This window comes from Eublepharis macularius, chromosome 1, assembly GCF_028583425.1.
Source record: "Eublepharis macularius isolate TG4126 chromosome 1, MPM_Emac_v1.0, whole genome shotgun sequence".
Taxonomy (NCBI): Eukaryota; Metazoa; Chordata; class Lepidosauria; order Squamata; family Eublepharidae; genus Eublepharis; species Eublepharis macularius.
Window position 1 is genome coordinate 62,817,450 of NC_072790.1, and position 19,696 is coordinate 62,837,145.

A 19,696-nucleotide genomic window follows, 5' to 3' on the forward strand; every position below is an offset into this window, starting at 1 on the left:
GGTGGTTTTTAAAAAACCCGCGTAAATTGCGCATTGGCCCATTCACAGCCACCGTGAAACTCCCATTGAAAACCTGTGACCACATATTCGGGAGAAATACGAATGAAATGCATCTGTTTAATGAGGTAATGTGACCGGCACTCGGGATTGCGTGGGGAATGCAGGGAACATGCGACTTAGAATGAGTAATGTGGATTTGACCCAGGTCAGGGAAGAATACCTTTTATTCACCAATTAAATAATACCGTCATGCCCCTATCCCCACTTCCAAAATATCTGAATTAATTCTAAGCAGATGAAGAGATGTATCCTCAAATTTTCCACATGCAGGATCCGAGTTCTACCACTGGGCCAGCGTGCCGCCGTGCCCCCCCCCATCTCATGAGTCCATTTGAATATTTGTATACACCTACAGAAATAATTGGATGCACTTGAACGATAGGGCAAGAATGGAATCCAGACCAGACAGAATTTTCTTGCTATATTCCTCAGCAGAAAGTTTAGATCCACTGAATATATTCTTTCATGTATGTATGAATATATTCTCCCATGATATTACCACTGCAGTCCTGTGCAGAGTCACCCCAGTCTAACCTAATTGATTTCAGTGGACTAAGACTGAAGTTGCTCTACATAGCGTTGCACTGCAAATTACTGAGTTCTATTTTAAACACTGTACTGAGAAAAACAACATTTCTTGGTATACTTGATATTTCTTATGATGACGATGATGATGTTGATCATCGTCATCATCATTCATAGACTACCTTTCCTGCTGGGACCCAAGGTGGTTTACAAATATGACAAAAAAGTTTCCTGCCAATCAATAGGTAGATTACAAAATATGATAACATCAGGCAATCAGTAATACAAGATATGTAATATTTGTATCAAGGTTTGAATTTCATTTAGTTATAAAAGGTTTTGAATCAGCCTCAATCTCAAAATGTTATTAGTTAATCAGTTTCACACAACTAATGATTAAATGGAGTTCATAAATGTTCAAAAGCATTAGTACAAGCACAATTATGAACAGCTCCATGCAAGAAGTGATTTAAATAAGCCCACAGCATGTTCCCAGTTTTTTTATTTCCTGTTAAAGACTCTTTTTGCTGTTGCTAGAAATTTTTCATCAGGTGGGGGCTTCCTCTGGCTGCCGGGCTGCAGGAACTTCTTAATTGTAGGAACATCACTCATTCTCACTTTAAAGGCCTAAATGAGAAACAGAATTCACACCCGGAAAATTAATCCCACAGTATAACAATGGTATTAAGAATTACAAATATAAACTCTTCTTTTTTTAAAAAAAAAACTGCATTCAGATGTCAAAACAAGTTCCAGTTAAACCAAGATGTGCACAAATGCAACTGTGCTCGGTCTCATGTTGCCATGTCACATGGGAAACAATTAAGGATTCGTGGGTTGAAACAAACTCCTTTTCCTCATGATGTATGAATGCCAGTGCTTGGATTAATCAATTTGTCTATTTCCCGCAGACCTGGATTCCATCTCATGATGGAATCCAGGTACAGAATTCGAGTTAGAGGAGAATTTTAAAAACTCTGATTTACTCAGGCCCCTGAACTCATCTTGGTAACTGGGGATTATTTCAAACTAGGAATCGTACTCCACTTGAGAGGGGAGGGGAAGGTGCATATAAGTCTGACAGTAAGCTGTATTTGAATAAATCCTGGCTGCATTGGAGCTGGTTTGATGTCTGAGTGCAAGATGTTTTCCACATTGGGGACAGTTATTTAGTTCCTCACTGCAGCTGCAACTGCCAACACAACTCAGCAACAGGGCTGCTTTAAAAATTCCATAGCAATAACAGATTAATACTTCATAGATATTTTAAGAAGGCATAAGCAAAAACCAAGTGAGCAGAATGTTTACACACACACCAGGGATTAAATTTAATTTTAATTTAATTTAATTTAATTTATTATATTTATATTCCGCCCTCCCCGCTTTTGCAGGCTCAGGGCGGATAACAAATACAAACATGTTTAAAAACATTTTAAAACATTAAATAATACATTTAAAAACATTTAAAAACATTAAATATAACAATTCATGCTGCATAGTGGTTCATACATGCCTCTGTGTTTGCATAGGGGTGATGGTTTAACCCCCCCTTCACGGGGGGGGCAGGCACTGCCCGGCGTTAGCCATATGCCTGGCGGAATAGCTCTGTCTTACAGGCCCAGAGAAATGCAAGCAAATCCTGCTGGGCCCTTGTCTCGCAAGACAGAGCATTCCACCAGGTCGGGGCCAGGACTGAAAAGGCCCTGGCCCTGGTCGACGCCAGGCGGGCCTCCCTAGGGCCAGGGACACTTAAAAGATGTCTTCCGCCAGAGCGGAGAGTCCTCCGGGGCTCATATGGTGAGAGACGGTCCCTCAGATACGTCGGTCCCAGTCCGCGTAGGGCTTTGTAGGTTAGCACCAAAACCTTGAACCTGATTCGGTACTCCACTGGCAGCCAATGCAGCTGGCGTAGCACCAGTGTAATATGCTCCCACACCGGTGCTCCAGCGATGACCCGCGCTGCTGCATTCTGTACCAGCTGTAACCGCCGGATCAGGCCCATGGGAAGCCCAGCGTAGAGCGCATTACAGTAATCCAACCTAGAGGTGACCATTGCTTGGACCACTGTAGTCATGTCACGGGGAGACAAATAAGGGGCAAGCTGCCTGGCCTGCCAAAGATAATAAAAGGAAGACCTGGCAACTGCAGTGATCTGGTCCTCCATCTTCAAGGAGGAATCCAGAATCACCCCCAGGCTCCTAACCCTCGGGGCCAGTGTAAGTGCTGCCCCATCAAGTGTAGGAAGCCGAAGTCCCAAAGCCATCTCCCCACGACCCACATACAGGACCTCCGTCTTCATGGGATTCAATTTCAGCCGACTTTGTCTCAGCCAACCAGCCACAGCCTCAAAAGCACGCTCCAGGGCATCAGGGGCCAATCCAGGCTGCCCGTCCAACAACAGATAAAGCTGGGTGTCATCTGCGTATTGGTGACACCCAAGCCCGAAACTCCGCACCAGCTGGGCGAGGGGGTGCATATAGATATTAAATAATAATGGAGAGAGTATCGCTCCCTGTGGCACACCACAAACCAGTGGCCTACGAGATGACACCCTCTCCCCGAGCGCCACCCTCTGTCCCCGATCATGGAGAAAGGAGACCAGCCACTGCAGTGCTGTCCCCTGAATCCCCACATCGGCAAGGTGGTGGGTCAAAAGCTCATGATCGACCGTATCAAACGCTGCTGACAGATCCAGCAAAATCAGCAGTGCTGATCCGCCCTGATCCAGGTATCTGCGGAGATCGTCTGTGAGGGCGACCAACAATGTCTCAACCCCATGTCCCGGGCGGAAACCAGACTGGAAGGGGTCCAGGGCTGAGGTCTCCTTCAGGAAATTCTGCAGTTGCTTCTCTGCCGCCCGCTCAATCACCTTCCCCGAGGTTGGAAACTGGTCGGTAATTGAGCAGGTCAGCAGGATCTAATGATGATTTCTTCAGAAGAGGCCGTACCACAGCTTCCTTCAGCGCCTTGGGAAAAACCCCAGAGCTCAAGGACAGGTTTATAATCACCTCCAAGGAATCCCGAAGCCCGTCAACACTGGCTTTCACCAGCCATGACGGGCACGGGTCCAAGGGGCACGTGGTAGGCCGTACCACATGCAGAATCCTGTCCACTTCTTCCCCGAAAAGAGGGCTGAAATGATCTAATATGGGTCCCAAAGACGGCCAAGGGGCCTCTAGTTCATTTACTGTATCAACTGTGGCTGGTAAGTCGCGGCGGAGAAGCAAGATCTTATCAGTAAAAAAAAATGTGCTTCGATGGAACCTGAAGCCAAATCCTCTAAAGCTTCTCTGCAGTTTTTCATAGGGAAAACCAGTCCTGCCAGACTAGAACTGGGAGGAAAGAAGGAAGGGGGAATGAGAGGTGCTACTTAACCCTTTGCAATTCACAGTTTCCTCAAGCTGTTAATTAATCTACATAGATCAGTTCATTTAAAAAAACAAAACCAAAAACGATTACACATATTTGCTGTATAACACTCAGCTTGTTCTTCAGTACTTAAAAATGAATGACGCTAAGGACTTCGAACTAGGGGTGTGCACTTTGGGAATCCGATTTGGGTAAAATACCCAAATCAGACCCTATCTGGAAAGCTTAGGGATTTCCGAATCGGTGTCAGCATGCTGGCCCTGATCTGGAAATCCCGAAGCAAAGTTTCCCGAAGCATTCGTAATGCTTCGGGAAGCTTCGGGTTTAAATGCCTGTTTCCCTGCTGCTGCGAGCAGCAGGGAAAGGGGCATTTAAACCCCTAAATCAGCTGCTCATCAGGAGCTTCCCCAATGAGCGGCTGAGTGCTGGCGCTGCTGTCGGGGCCAGGAAACTTCTTGGCCCCATCAGTGGAGGGCGAAGGAGGCAGTGGGAATGCAGGTTTAAGCCTGCACCCCCTCACCGGGCGCTTCATTCACCCGCCGCTGTCAGGACCAGGAAACTTAAGCCTGCACTTCAGCAGAGCAAAAGTAAGTGGGGGTGCTGGGGGGGGGGGGGTTAAAGGGCCCTGCTGCAAGTGGTAGGACAGGGCCCTTTAAACTATCAGCTGGCAGGTGGCAGGGGGAATCCTGCCACCAGGAAATTCGAATATTTTCAGCATGCACACCCCTACTTCGAACAGAGCACTGCAAAAACCCACCACTTTAAGTGTAATTCAGGGCATGAACTCTGGTTCTGAGCATAATCCAAATCAAAAACTCTGGTTATCAGTGCAACATTTCTGAGCATGCTCAACATACTTCCTTGTTCTCAGGGGTGTTGGATGCTGCACAGCAGCACCTGTTTACTAGAAGTGTGAGAAAAAAGGGATTGGACCTTGCTAAATGAGAGCGATGGAAGACACTCTGTAAGAGTAAGACACTCAGTTAGCCTCAGGGAGTCACCAGATCCAACCTATTGCCAAGCAAACTTTTCCTGTGCCATAGTGAAGGTTTACATTATTGACTCCATCACATTTGCTCTTTTTTTTTTTTACCTGCAATGAAGGAAACTGTAAGAGAACTGTGGGGTCCTTCTCTTCTACCATGAATATGGCCTCAATTAGTTGGACATCAGCCCAGGTTAGTTGGTTGCCCACCAGAAAGTGCTGACCATTGTCTTTCAAAACCTATGAGATAAAAGTTTAATGGATGCAAACAGATCACATTTGCTTGTCAATACATCATGGCCTTCAGTTTGCAAGACCTGAGCAAGGCTGTCAATGATTGGACATTTTGGAAGTCGTTCATTCATAGGTTCGCCATGAGTCGGAAGCAACTTGATAGCACATAACACACACACATCACTAAAGCATTATTATGGCAAACAAGTACTTTAATTTGCACTGAAGCCTACATGCATCCACTAACCAACCACAAATTTTCCACCTTTCATCCAATAAAACTCACCCTTCTTGTGTCTCCACAAAAGGAACTCTTTTGGCCCTGTGTAATGATCCATTAGACCAGAGGTAGGCAACCTCCAGCATGCATGCGAACAGCAGTAGACTGGGCCTTTCTGCTTGATGCCCAGGGACAGATCTCTGCCCAAGCAATCAAGGCACTGGCAGTATTGCTGGGACAACCGGTGCAGGAGAAGCAGCAGGTATGGCATTTGCCTATCATCCCCTACCAGACCCGCACAACCGCCATCTAAGTCCAAGTCAAATTCCTGAGATATTGTTCATGTCATTGGGACTTGGCTTGCTCTCAGTGTTATTTGAAAAAATAAAACAAGGTGTACAATATATGTCACCTTGTTTGACCCACCAACATCTTCATAAGTAGAGGTTGCATTTTTTTCAGCACATGGATCACAAAAGATGTCCTATGTCTGCATTAGATGGTTTGCTTGCTTCATCTATAAGTCAAAAAGTTACATACTTTTTCGTATACTGGGAAGTATCTCTTTGTGGCTCGTTCAATGATCAAATGAAGATTCTTCTCCTTTTCTTCTGGGGCTAATTTGTAGTGAACCCTGATTAGGCCCATGAGATCGGTTGTTCCTTCCACATACATATCAATTCTGGATAGGAAATAAATCAGACCCAATTAGTTGATGTGATCAGCCTTATTTATCAATACCGTATGGCTGTGATACTCAGACTGTGGGTTGCTTGTGACCCAAAACAGGGTCATGGCCCTCTCACAGGTGGTTCACAAGGCTTAAACTCCTGAGCTGGAAAAGAAGTCTGTACCCCTCAGTGGCAGAAAGAGAAGAGAGGGCAGAATTGCTTCATTCCCTCCTCTCTATGGTCCCATTCATTCCCACAGGCATAGCTGGCCCCAAGTCAGAAGTGGTATGAGAGATAATGGGCACCTCCACTACCAGTAATGGCCAGGTTTGAGCCAAACTTCGTCCTGGAGTACTGGGTTCTAAAACTAGAGTCCATTTAGAAGTACGTTCCACAGAATATGTTTGCCCACCACTACTTTACTGAATTTCTTTTTCATATATAACTCTAATCTCTCTCTCTCTCTCTCTGAACCCTATTTATTCAGCAGTCATAGCATGATAATTCTGAACATCCCCCGTAATATGTGGCTTTGTTCACATGTTCACATGTAACATCAAGCCAAGGTTAGCATCATCTGAGCAAGCTTTGGACTAAACCTCTCTCCTTTTCTCTGACTGCAATTTCCTCTCTTCCTGCCTAAGCCAAGGTTATTACATCCAAATGGATAAACTATTACTAACAAATTACCTCCAAACCAGAACTCCAAAACACCATGATCTGATGCTTGCAAGGGCCTGTAGTTTGCAAGGAAGAATAAACCATAGTTTGCTGGTTCAGATGGAATGGCAAACTAGAGATTGCCACAAAACAAAAGGGAGGAAAGGAACCATAATGCTCAAGGGAGAATGCTGTGCTTTAGAGGATTCAGAATACCTCTGATACATTGCATTCACTAAAATTTACAACAAACCTGCAAGTTAGGCCAGTAAGATTCTCCTGTTTCAGATGGAAAGCTGAAGCTGAAGAAATGGTGACCACTGAGTGGAGTTCACAGAAGAGAAAAGATTTGGACCTGGCCTTTCTAAGCTTGCTCTCTTAACCTGAAAAACTGCTAACACCATCACCACCCAGATGAATCACTTTGGATTTTTACTTCTTAGTAGCTGAAATAAGTTGGGAGGAGTCCTGCACTGGGCAGGGGGTTGGACTAGATGGTCTGTATGGCCCCTTCCAACTCTATGATTCTATGATTCTATGAAAAACAGCATGATGACTGATGACAGCCTGAACATGTTGATTCACTCAACCTTCTACTTTCAATTAGAAAGAGATGCACATTGCAAGCATGTACATATATACTTCATGCTCAAAAGCCAGGAGTGGACATGCAGATCCATCTGGGCATACTACAGAAGATTGGAAACGATCCCCTCCACACACCAAGTTATTTAAGATCCCACAGTTAAATAGTTTCCACAGTTTACCCCCATATCATGTCACTGGTGAGTAATGGTACTTCTTATCTAAAGCCCAAGTTGCTTCTGCTCTAAGGCAGGTTTTTTAGAGCTATTTGCTATGGTGCACTAACAAATGCCTTTGGACAGATGCATGCTGCAGCTTCATTAGTTACTAAAGCAATATGTTTGTTAATACAGTACAGAGCTCTCTCCTTCAAGGTCTTCCCATAAAGGTTGTGTTTTGCAGCTATGTAGTTGAGGATGGCTCGAGTTTGCACCAGCCTCAGTCCATCAATTTCCACCATAGGGACTTGTTGAAAGAGCAGGTATCCATCTGTTGAAAGAGAAACACATCACACCATTTAGTTTGGGCATCATCTTCCAGGGTTATCTCCCTAGACCTAGCAGGATTTGAACCCAGTAGCACCTTAAGGTAAAAGGTAGCCCCCTGTACAAGCACTGAGTCATTATTGACTCATAGGGGGATGTCACATCACAACGTTTTCTTGGCTGGCTTTCGTTACTGGGTGGTTTGCCATTGCCTTCCCCAGTCATCTACACTTTACCCCCAGGAAACTGGGTACTCATTTTACCAACCTCGGAAGGATGGAAGGCTGAGTCAACCATGAGTCAGCTACCTGAACCCAGCTTCCTCCAGGATCGAACTCAGGTCATGAATAGAGCTTGGACTTCAGTACTGCAGCTTACCACTCTGTGCCACAGGGCTCTCCCTAGACCTAGCAGGATTTGAGTCCAGTAGTACCTTAGAGACCAACAAAATTTTCAGAGTGTCAGCTTTTGAGAGTCAGAGTTCCCTTCTTCAGATGCTTGAAGGCTTACACTCTGAAAATCTTGTTGGTTTCTAAGGTAACACTAGACTCAAATCCTGCCATTCTACTGCAGACTAACATAGCTACCCACCTAAACTCTCCCTAGACCTAGGCAGTGTTTAGAGCTCCATGGGCTATCAGTTCTTCCTTCAACCCAAAATCAACAATCCCTCCTATCCAAGACACATATCAACATTTCTGAGCATTCACCAACTATTCCCTTTCCGTGACAGATGAGGATGGATCCCACAGAAGATTTCTGCATCTGCAACAGTCTGTACAAGCAAAAGTGGTAAAAGGACTCCCTGCTTGCAATAAATGAAAGTGATTGTATCCCCACTATCTCTTCCATGTGTACAAGACATAGCAGAAGTTAATTTTCCTGATACCATTTCGAGTGGAAATTTAAAAAGATTAACAATTCACAAATTAAATAAGATCAGGCAAGATACTTGCATCCTCCCTCCTTTTTTGTAGGGGATTATGAGCATGCACACAGATTCAGTGTATGCATTGTGTACATTTCTGTTCTGCATGCCGCATCCTGTGAAAGTCACATGCGAGTCTCAGCTTGTACATCAGGTCAAAAAGCCCCCAAGTAATGCATCAGTTGTTTTAAGCAATGCATTACTTTAATCCTTACCATGAAGGGTTTTTTTAACTCACTTTAAGCAGAGGCCAAGTTATTCAAGCTTTGTCTCTACGGCAGATTAGTTCCATAATATATCAGCTTTTCACCACATACACATTAACAGAAGCATATCTGTTGATTAATCTGAGGCATGTAGTTTAACAGAGCAAGCATAAGCAGAGTTACTCCAGTTAATGGGTTTAGACTGCTTAGGATTGCATTGCAAAGCTAGTAACAAGCATGGCTTGATTTCGATCCACATCTGGAGTCCCCCACTTTTGTTTTTCATCCACTCAGAAGAACAGCAACATTCTTGTCTGCATTGCTAAAGCTGGATACACACATGATTGGTTAAGATGCTATTGTCACTCTTCGCTTCTTGGATTTTCCTGTGCAGTTAAGAAAAGTCAGGCGATGAAAGACGATGATTGCACAATATCCAATGACTTCGCCTCAGTTGCAAGCTTGGTGTAATTTAATATTAGAGAGGTGCACAAAGATAAGGTTTTTCTACACTGGTGGTCCAGCTGCCTTAAACTTATGTTTATGCATAAGTTTGCTTATGCTATTCTTGCTATTCTTTTCTTTATATTCTTCCCCCCCCCTTTTTCCCCAACCTGTTCTACAAGCCAGGCCCAACCGTATTATTTTGTTCTATACTAAGCAATCTTTGCTGTGAGCTTCAAATGTTATCGTATCCTGTAATCACTGACTGACTTAAAAGTTTTTATCATACTAGTAATCCGCCTTGAGTCCCAGTGAGAAAGATGGATTATAAATAACAACAACAACAGCAATATAATAATTTAGGAATTCTGTATCAGTGTAGAATATTGAGCACAATATTTAGAAATTCCATAGTAATGCAGCATATTGAGTAAGTAAACCACACATACCTATGTAGGGAATAGATAAAAAAGGGCAGGAAGAGGAGAATGGAGATAATTGCATGACTGGTTTCCCCATAATAATAATAATTACAAACATTAAAAAATAAAGTGAGGCAGAGGGAACAACAAGATGACTGTGTAGTGCAAATGGCGGTATTTCCCCCTGCCCTACAGACCTGCCGTTGCTGCTAATTGTAAAAAAGTATTTTCAAAAGAGTTTGTCCCTCTGCTTGGATCTACAGCTTGCAGCACCATAAAGACTCATGAATTTTTAATTATAATATCAGTTTTTATGGACTAAAGCCCGCTTTTGAAATATAATTTTTCAGATGCATTTTCTAGCCCCAGCTATATCCCATCTCCTACTACAGCCATGGCCCCTGCTTTGGTGATACTCTTTTGTTCTTTCGTTCTTTTTGCTTCAAAGGGTCACATGTGTGGACCAGTAGAGGCAGTCACCGAAATTTACTGTTAAAAGCATTGTTGGAACAGGCAAGATCTGCAGCAGTTAGGAAAATCCCAGAGAAACTGCCATGCTTTATCAAGTACAGTGGGCTCCCCCACCACAATAGGGGGGAAATCTGTCCATTTCACTGCTTTGTTTTTAAAATATTTGCAGCATGGAGATACGTGCTGGGATGGACTAGATAGGATGATACCCGGTCGTGCAATAGTACACTGGCAGAAAGAAGGGGGATACACTGTCACCTCAGTCCTGAAAACACGGCAGCACATTTGTGATGGAAATTTTTTAAAATGTCTCCTAGATAAATCAGCATGGGGTGGGGACAGATGATGCAACAGTAAAATGGAAATACAAAGCATGGGGTGAAAATTGTCTGGATGCTTGTGAATAAATGAGAAAGCACATGACGCCAAAACCAGAGAAATGTCAAGATAAATATTGGTACAATTGAAGGTTGATGCTCAGATTTAGGCTGCAACACTTTCCTGGAAGTAAGACCTACTTAACTGATATACTTCTGAGTAGACAGCCTTAAAATTTCCTTCTTAGTGATCCATTTTGGCTAAAAATTTGGTACTACTTCCCTCTTTTGGTTTTAGTGTTACCTCATTCTTATAAACATTTAGTGTCAAAGCAAATATAACACCGAAGAGCCATGATCAGAATCTCTTCCTTGTTTAAAAAAAAAAATCAAATTCAGGTTCAATTAGATTGATTTTTCTCAGTCTTTCAGTGTTTGACTTTGATGTGTTCTCTGCATAGGGTTGCACTATGCATCACCCCTCAGCCCTGCATATATACCTGTATGTTTTTATTACACCTTTGGGGGTGTGATTTAGATATGGGGGAAAGGACAGAGGAAAGAGTTGATACCACCCCACGACTTTGGTTGTTATTCAGGTGACACAGGCACACGGTGACCGCTTTTAACCCCTGGAATGCCTGATCCCCTCCCCTCCTCTATCCCATTTAGTTCTGCAAACTTACCTTTTAACAAGTTTTCATACTGCTCTCTTGTTTCTAAAAATTCTTCTTCAAACTGAAGAGGAAGAGAAATTATGTATGCCTGTTATAAACAAGAGTCCATTTATCAAAAAAGAAAAAATATATATACAGTGAGACCATAGAACAGAAGGTGTGTCTCTGTACTATGCAAGGCACAAAAGCATTGTTCTATGTCAGGAATGTTGACAAGGTAAATATATCCGATTGCTCTGGAGCTTTACATTCATGAGGTGGGTGAAGAATAGTACCTGCTGGGCGGACTTTTTTTTCTGTGCCCTGAAACCTCCAAAGTTATTTTGCTCTTATTTTAAGAAACTAATAAATAGGTAAATTATTATTACTATTATTTGAATAATTTGGTTTTTAAAATATGGTATTAAAAATAAGTAAATATTCCAAGATGGGTAGCCGTGTTTGTCTGTAACAGCAGAAAAGAGCAAGAGTCTAGTATCACCTATAAGACTAACAAAATTTGTGATAAGGTATGAGCTTTCATGTACAGCTCACTTCTTCAGATACAGCTGTGACTCACGAAAGCTCATACCATACCACAAATTTTGTTAGTCTTATAGGTGCAACTAGATTCTTGCTCTTTTCTACAGCTAAATATTAACAGACTGATAGATTGTTCCCCAGAGAGGTGGCAAAGAAATGCAGTAATAAATACATTTATGTCTTAGTTTGTCTTAGTTGTTATATGGATTGCCTCAAGTGGCACATAATGTCATGTCTGTACCCATCCATGCCATTATTTTCAGCTGATTTATTACTATGAACCATTGTTCTATGCTGTGCCTTGATATCATAGTGCTAATGCCATCTTGCCTTGCATTCACAGGCCTGCTGTATCCAAAGTGTCTCTGTGTCTCTGACCTTGTAAACCTGCTAGTTCTCAGGGGGAAGAAGAATAACCATGTTTCATTCTTAATCTATTGCCTCTCTTCTGTCTAGACAAAGCATGTAAACTATTTAGGGAGTTCTCAGGACCGCTTTGCGCCAAAAGTTATGTTTTCCTATTGGGAAGGTGGAGGATGCTTGGGACCTATATGAACAATAGTTTTCACAGATTTTACCATTCCTGTCAACTTCTGATCAACCTGTGGACATATCTATGAACATGATTTGATTCCTGAATAAAGCCTTTTCAACCAAGACCATGGAGTGCTTGCTGTGAGGGTACAGGGGACTATCTGTCATAGCCTGTCATCCATAGAACTGACACATAGTTTTATACTATGCTGCCAGTGTTCAGTTCAGTGTGCTTATGTACGTCTCTCACTCTCTGTGAGCTGCATGGTAGATCATGCAACTCACCTAACAATGGAGGCAGAAGATATTCATGTTACTGGAGCCGGATGCTATCTGATCTATGCAAGTATAAACTGTAAAAAGTGAAGAATTTGTATGCTGTCCATTGTTCCTGGTCTCAGGTTACAAAGGGGGCATAGAATAGAGTGAGAGAAATAGAGAGGAAGATACACTGTACTGCTCTATCTGATGCTATCCCTTTGATGTGTGCTCTCAGGGAACTTCCTTCCTTCCTTCCTTCCTCCTCCTTCATCTCCCTCACTTACACATGCACTCTCTCTCCATTGTGCTGTCATGGAGGACACAAGGCTTGCTCCCTGTATCCACCAGCATTCTGGCTTGGATAGATTAGACTAGACTCTATCTTTCGTCTATCCTATCCCTAGTGGAGCTCCTAAATAAAAAGACTCTTATTTTCGTTACTGAAGTAAGTGGACTCTGTGTGAGTTTATTGCCTCATCAGCAGGCCCACACAAAAATGCTTTGCTGTGCTTACTGAACTGCTCTACTCTACTTAACTGTATTTACTTACTTATCCTGCGCTGCTTACATAAACCAAACCTTAATTGTATAAAATGTGTTTAGCGTGTGTATGTGTGCACATTTATGCACACATTTCTTGAATAAAATCAGAAAAAGAGATTCCAGATATATGTGTGTGTGAATAATATCTTCTGCTTTTAGCAGAAAGTTAGAATTCCTGCTATCATGTAGAAACTTCAATCTGGAACTTTTTGAATCTATTTCATTTTAATCCTACCCTTCCGGATAACTAAGGTGGGACTAGAGAAGGAGGGGGTGAAAATGACCATCCACTTGTAGCCTTTGGCTTGGGGCAGCTCAAAACTACAGCTGGTTCTGGAGTGGGGAATGTTTCCTCCTCAGCGCTGAGTAATCATTCCCCAGAGCCCCATCTCTGGGATGAGACAGAAGAATTCCAGTTCAGACAGTGTGACTTCCAGATGGACCCAAGGTCTGACTTCTCTCTTTAGAAGTTAAATATTAAAAAGTGGGACCATATTAGACAGAACATGACATTCTCTTGAATTAGGAGAGCCCTGTTCTTGCCTTTGTCTTCACCTTGGCTTTTTAAATAGTAAGAATATTGCACTGGAAAGAACGCATATGACCACGGATATTGTTGTGAGGTTAAAAAAAACGGGCCAAGACAAATAGGACTTAGGAAGACATGTGCATTCATCCACTAGTTCTTCTCAAAACTGAGGAGTGGGTGGGTCACAGACTTATCTTTTAAAAGCCAAAATGGAGCATGTTGGTGAGAGGAGCTAAATCCAGCTTCATCCCCTATTTAATTTCACTGTCTTTGTTGCTGTTCAGACTTTTCTTCCAGCTCAGCTCTCTTTTGATATTGAAACCAAGAAGAACTAGGGTTTTCCAGCAACTGGCAGGTGTTGGAAGTGGGGGCACCAGTAACTTACCAATTTGTGCACATGCTGTGCTGCACCACATGATTATGTCACTTCTGGTATGACCCAGAAGCAACAACATCAGGCCAGGGCTTATTCTCTAAACCTTGTCCCAAAACATAGCATTTTGAGCCAAGATTTAGAGAATTGACCTTGATGTGGTGCCATTACTTCTGGGTCACACCAGAAGTGATGTCATCATTGGTTGAGGATGCAGGCACATTCACACCCATTTCACCAGCCTGCTTCCTGGCCTGCCTCTTCCTGTGGAACAACTGGTGACTGGTGGGCAAAGGCAGAAATCACTGGGAATTTGCCCACTATTGGTGGGCATCTGGCAACCCAGAGAAAGCACTGAAAGCAAAGAGGCAGCAGGGTTTAGCTCCCTTCACACACATTCTTTAGATGTGAATACCAGTATGCATACATAAATGCATACGTCTAATTTGACCCTGAGTTCTCCCTCTGCCTAGAAATAGAAAAGACACAATAACATAGGCATTACAGTGGCCATCTCTGGGTTGGGAAATTCCTGGAGATCTGGGGATGGGGCTTGACTAAGGAGGAGTTTGGGGAGTGGAAGGACCTCATCAGGGTATAATGATAGAGAGTGCACCTTCCAAAGCACCCTTTTTCTCCAGGGAACTGATCTCTGTAGTCTGGAGAGCCATTGTAATTCCTGGAGACCTCTAGGTCCTGCCTGGAGGCTGGCAACCACAGTAGGCATATATTGAAGCAAGCCATGTATCTGACATTTCCTATGAAAAAAGTCGCAAACCTCAACACCAGCTGCTGCTAAGAGCCAGCGAACGGATTCCATTCTTCCCCTTCCATCAAAGTAGTAAAGTTTAGGTTTCTCAGCCATGGTTTTCAAACAACAGAAATTCTGAAATATAAAGCAAAACACGTGTAGGTCACCAAAACAGTACAAACAAAATATTCAGCAGAATGGGCAGATCACAACGTGCATTTCAAAATCTGAAAATTAAACATGAATCTTGGATAGTGCTTATTTTACTAATTTTGTTTCAAGCAGGCACAGCCAGCTTCTATGGGTGCCTACAGTGGCTTAAAATAGTTGTAAACTAACAAAATGAACCACAACACCAGAAAAGCAAAACCATAAGAATCTTTAGGAAAAAATTCAGCTGCTTAGAAGATTCTCAGCTTCCAGTTCTTTGGTCCCACATAACAAAGCATCAAATTTCTGCAGCCCGAATATCTTGCTAAGCAAGACCAACAAGCACAATTACTCTTCCTACGGAATACCGGGGCCTTCCACATGCAGGATGAGACCAGGGGCCAGTGAACCTGGTTTTATATATGAGTTTAATATGGACCCCAAAATATAATTTTTAAGCCACAAAGAAGCCATTTAAAAAAAAAACGTTCAAAAGTTTAAATTGTCTTACAAATATATCTAGGAATACTTTGTAGAGTTTTAACCAACTATCATATTAACCTGCTTCAGACGGCAGTTAACCATTAACCAAGCAGCCTTGCTCTTATAGAATTCAAGACTGTTTACTGGACTGTCTTTGCGTTGCCACTTATTTTCTTATGGGAACTTCAGAGTCTCCTGTGTTGCCCAGTAAGCAACATTTCAACAGACAAGGTCAATTTATTCAGGTGTAAAGGAACTGGCAATCAGTGTTCTCTCAGATGCAAATACAGATATCTACCTTTACAAGCAAAACAGTTCAGCTCCAATTATTAACATAAGATGCTTGCAGAATCTTATGAAAACATATAGAAGTTTCAGTAACTAACCTTCAGTGAGTCTTTGATCTCAGGTCCCAGCCACTCCTTCCTTCTGCTGCTTAAGAAGTTTTGCCGGAAACAATGACTTTCTGGAACTCCTCCTGCAGAGTGACTTCTGCAGTCATGTGACATTCATTCAAAGTGCAGAGGCAGAAACAAGCATCTTTTTTGCAAGTGACAATTTTGTGGTTCGTTTATCAGTAAAGAAGTAATGTAAAACCCTACATTTGCTGGAATGCACACTCAATTCCTGCTTTCTATCCAGAATTAATACATAGCATTATTGTAATAATTCACCCCCCCTGTAGAGAAGGGAGCTGTGGATCAATGATGGAGCATGTGGCCCTAGTTTTAATCCCCAGTACCTCTTGTTCAAAGGGTCAGCTAGGTGGTGATGTGAAAGACCTCCACCGGAGACTTCTGGGGAGCTATTGCCAGTTAGAGGGAACGATACTGATGTTGACAGACCAATGGCCTGCTTCATGTGATTTTCTTCTCCAGGCAGAAAAATCCTAGAAAGGAAAACGCAGATCCGATCTTACAATGCCATGTGCGAAAATACCATCAAATTCCAACTTTACATTTAGATCTGTATGGTTTAATTTGTAGAGGAGTTAGTATATGGTAAATTCTAGAGGGATATCCATGTAACAGCGCAATGCTAACAACACTTTCCTGACAATAAGCCTTATTGAATAAACCGTATGTATGTATGTATGTATGTATGTATGTATGTATGTATAGCTAGTTAGCTAAAAATTTTACACTGCCTTTTCTTATAGTTCATGGCAGCTTACATCTACAGTTAAAATCAAAATCAAATAACAAATCCTTCCTTCCCCCGTTAAAAGATGCCTGCCATTCAACCTCCCTAAAACTCCTGGCAAACGAGCAAGATTTGCAATGCCTCCTGAAGATCTCGGGGTGGTGGCGGCGGGGGGTCCTCTCCTCTTCAGGGAGCCAATTCCACAGAGCAAGGGCCTTAATGGATGGGGCCTGGGCTTTGATCAGTGCCAGATGGGCCTCCCTGAATGGTGATATTGTCAGCAGATGTCTTCCTGAAGACTGTAGTTCAGGCAGAGCATTTTCCATATAGTACAAAATTTGTGGAGAAGTGGTTTCCATTTTTTGAGTATCTAGAAAGTAACAGTTCTCATCCAGGTCTAAAGTTCTTTCAGGTTTTAGACTATGTTTAAAATATTTTTAAATTTCTGTATTTCATCACTTTGCAAACTTTTTCATAGTTATGTACTAGTTAGCAACTCTCTCAGAAATTTTGTAATTATGAAAGTCTGACAGTTTGAAATTTTTGGAATGTTGTAATTTTGAAACTGGGAATTTTAAAAGTTTGGAATTTTGTAATTTGTTAGTTGTATTTTACTTTGTACAAATTCTATTTAATCATTGTATAGAGAATAAGTATTATCAATAAAAATTATTTTTTTTAAAAAAAAGAGTGTAGTTGGTGCACAGGGACGTATAGAAGGAGACAGCCCTTCAAATATGTGGGTCCCAGGTCATGAAGGGCGTTAACAGTCGTAAACGGCACCTTGAATTGAACTTGAAAACAGACTGGCAGCTTTTTCAAAACGAGCAATAAATGTTACTAGTGACTAGCCCCTGACAATATTCGGGCTGCCTCGTTCTGGAGCAGTTGTTTTTTCCAGGTGGTTTTCAAGGGCAGACCCAGATAGAGCACATTGCAGTAATCTAACCATGACATTAGAGAAGAATGGATCAATGTGGCCAGAACAACCGAGTCTAGGTAACAGGAGAGTTGGCAAACCAGATGCAGCTTATAGAAGGTGCTCCGGGCCACCATGCCAACCTGCTTTTCATAGAGGAAGGCAGTGCCCATGAGCACCCCCAAGCTTTTAACCTCCCAAGCCAACTTCACTCCATCTAGGACAAGTGGATTCAATCCCACTAGAATATCAGCCTTCCCAACCAGCATTACCACTATCTTATCTGGTTTCTGTGTCCAACCCTGTAGCACTCCACAAGACAAATCTCACCCAGCTGATTCTGCACCTCCAGTGTAGACGGTGTCCAGCCAGACAGAAAAGAGTGAAACCACTGAAGGGCTATGCCTTTAACACCACCTCTGTATTCAAGCCAATAGATGAGAATGGAGTGGTTAACTGTGTCAAAGGCTGCTGACATATGTAGCAGTATCCACAGGGAAGATTGTCCCCTATATCCAACTTTAAACAGAAATCGTCCACTAGAGCAATTAAAGTCATCTTGGTACCAAATCCTGCCCTGAAATCAGTTTGAAATGGGACAAGGGACGTGTCACCCTGGAAATCCTGGAGCTGCTCTGCCACCACTTGCTCTATCACCTTCTCTAGAAAAGGTAAATTGGAGACTGGCCTGTAACTGGCCACCTCAGCTCTAGCCAATGAAGGTTTTTTTGAACAGAGGTCTGACTCCCATGCAGATGTTTACATTCGCCTATCGTCCACCCACCCTAGACCCACCGCAGTTCCCATTGCTTGTACACCATGTGAGGATGCGAGAGAGAGAGAGACCAAGATCACCACAGGAAAAGCAAAAGTGTAATGCCTTTTTCTGGTGGTGGCAGAGAGTTCGGTCAAGTCATAGCTGACTTATGGCAACCCCTGGTGGGGTTTTCATGGCAAGAGACTAACAGAGGTGGTTTGCCCTTGCCTGCCTACCTGGTCTTCTACAAGGAGAGATTTATTTGAAAGCAAAGTGGATTTCTAGCATCCACAGATGCTAGAAACTGCAACAAGGTTTCACAGGCCCTGTCAGCTACCAAATATTTTTAAAACCACAAGGAAGTAACTTTTTCGTTTATCATTTTGTCAGCATTTTCTTGAATTTCCTTTATAAATCCCTTTGTATAGCTATGCATACACTAATATCACTGTATAAATGTTTTACGTATCAGTAATTTTTCATCTTTGCGTTTAAATTAATTGAAAATAAGCATTAGAAATCAAGCTATGAAAACAAACTGGAAAAGTCATTTTACAGTCCTTTCCTTTCCTTTAATCTGATTAACGCTCCTTGATTAGAAGTCTTGAGCAGTCAAAACCTGTCTGCTAAATACCATCATCTAAACATAATATTAAACCAGTGGAAAAATCCTGCAACACAACAGCAAAGCATTCTTATAGTCTTTCCTCCCTTCATTCAAAGTTCTTGTTGAGCACTTTCCCACCAATGTTGGTAGCACTATCGTTTAATAGTATTAGAAAAAAATAATTAGCCACTAGATGGCAGTACACAATTCAAACTGATATTCATATCCTGAAGTTGTTTCTTGCCTTCTTTACATCAGATAGAAAACAAACTATTATCCATTAGATGGCAGTAGTGAAATGATAATGATGAGAAAGTCTGATCTCTTTCATCTGTCCTTATAATTCAGTAAACAACAAAAAGGAAACTCCTTTTAGGCAGGGTTCCCAACAGGCCTGGAGAAAAAATTACTATCCCTTTAACAAAGGCTTGACAAGATGCTATTTTCCTCCATGCCCAGAACAGGTCCAGCCACACATTTCCACACATTAAGCCACTATTAAAGGGACAAGATGTTTCCTTCCACACCTGTTGGGAACCCTACTTTGAGCAATAGCAGGTTTGTGGTTTGTCATGTTTCACGAACCATAAACTTTCACGAACTTGCCCCGGTTCGTGAACTGGTTCATTTGGTTTGTGAAAGCATCGCTTCTGGGGCAGCAGGTCACTTCCGGGGCTGCAGAAAGCCCATTCCCCCCACCCCCGTGTTGGCTAGGAAACTGATTGATCGGCACCAGGCTGTCTGCAATGATTAATCGAAAAATGGACCAAACGAACCAGCCTAAAGTTTGTGGCAGTTTGTCAGAAATGGACTCTGACAAACCACCAGTTCGTGAACTGCGAAATGGCCTAGTTCGTGACAAATT

At 42.5% G+C, this 19,696-nt stretch overlaps 1 protein-coding gene across 1 annotated transcript; it reads right to left on the reverse strand.

The window, feature by feature from the left end:
* Positions 1-206: 206 nt before the first annotated feature.
* LOC129337563 (glutathione S-transferase A4-like) lies at positions 207-15,851 on the reverse strand. The gene is made up of 7 exons (XM_054991367.1): positions 15,792-15,851; positions 14,800-14,907; positions 11,269-11,320; positions 7,666-7,798; positions 5,934-6,075; positions 5,048-5,179; positions 207-1,212 (listed from the first exon to the last, which is right to left on the reverse strand). The coding sequence occupies exons 2-7, from the start codon at positions 14,884-14,886 to the stop codon at positions 1,087-1,089; spliced, it is 672 nt and encodes a 223-aa protein (XP_054847342.1). The 5' UTR covers positions 14,887-14,907; positions 15,792-15,851; the 3' UTR covers positions 207-1,086.
* Between the last annotated feature and the right edge of the window lie 3,845 nt (positions 15,852-19,696).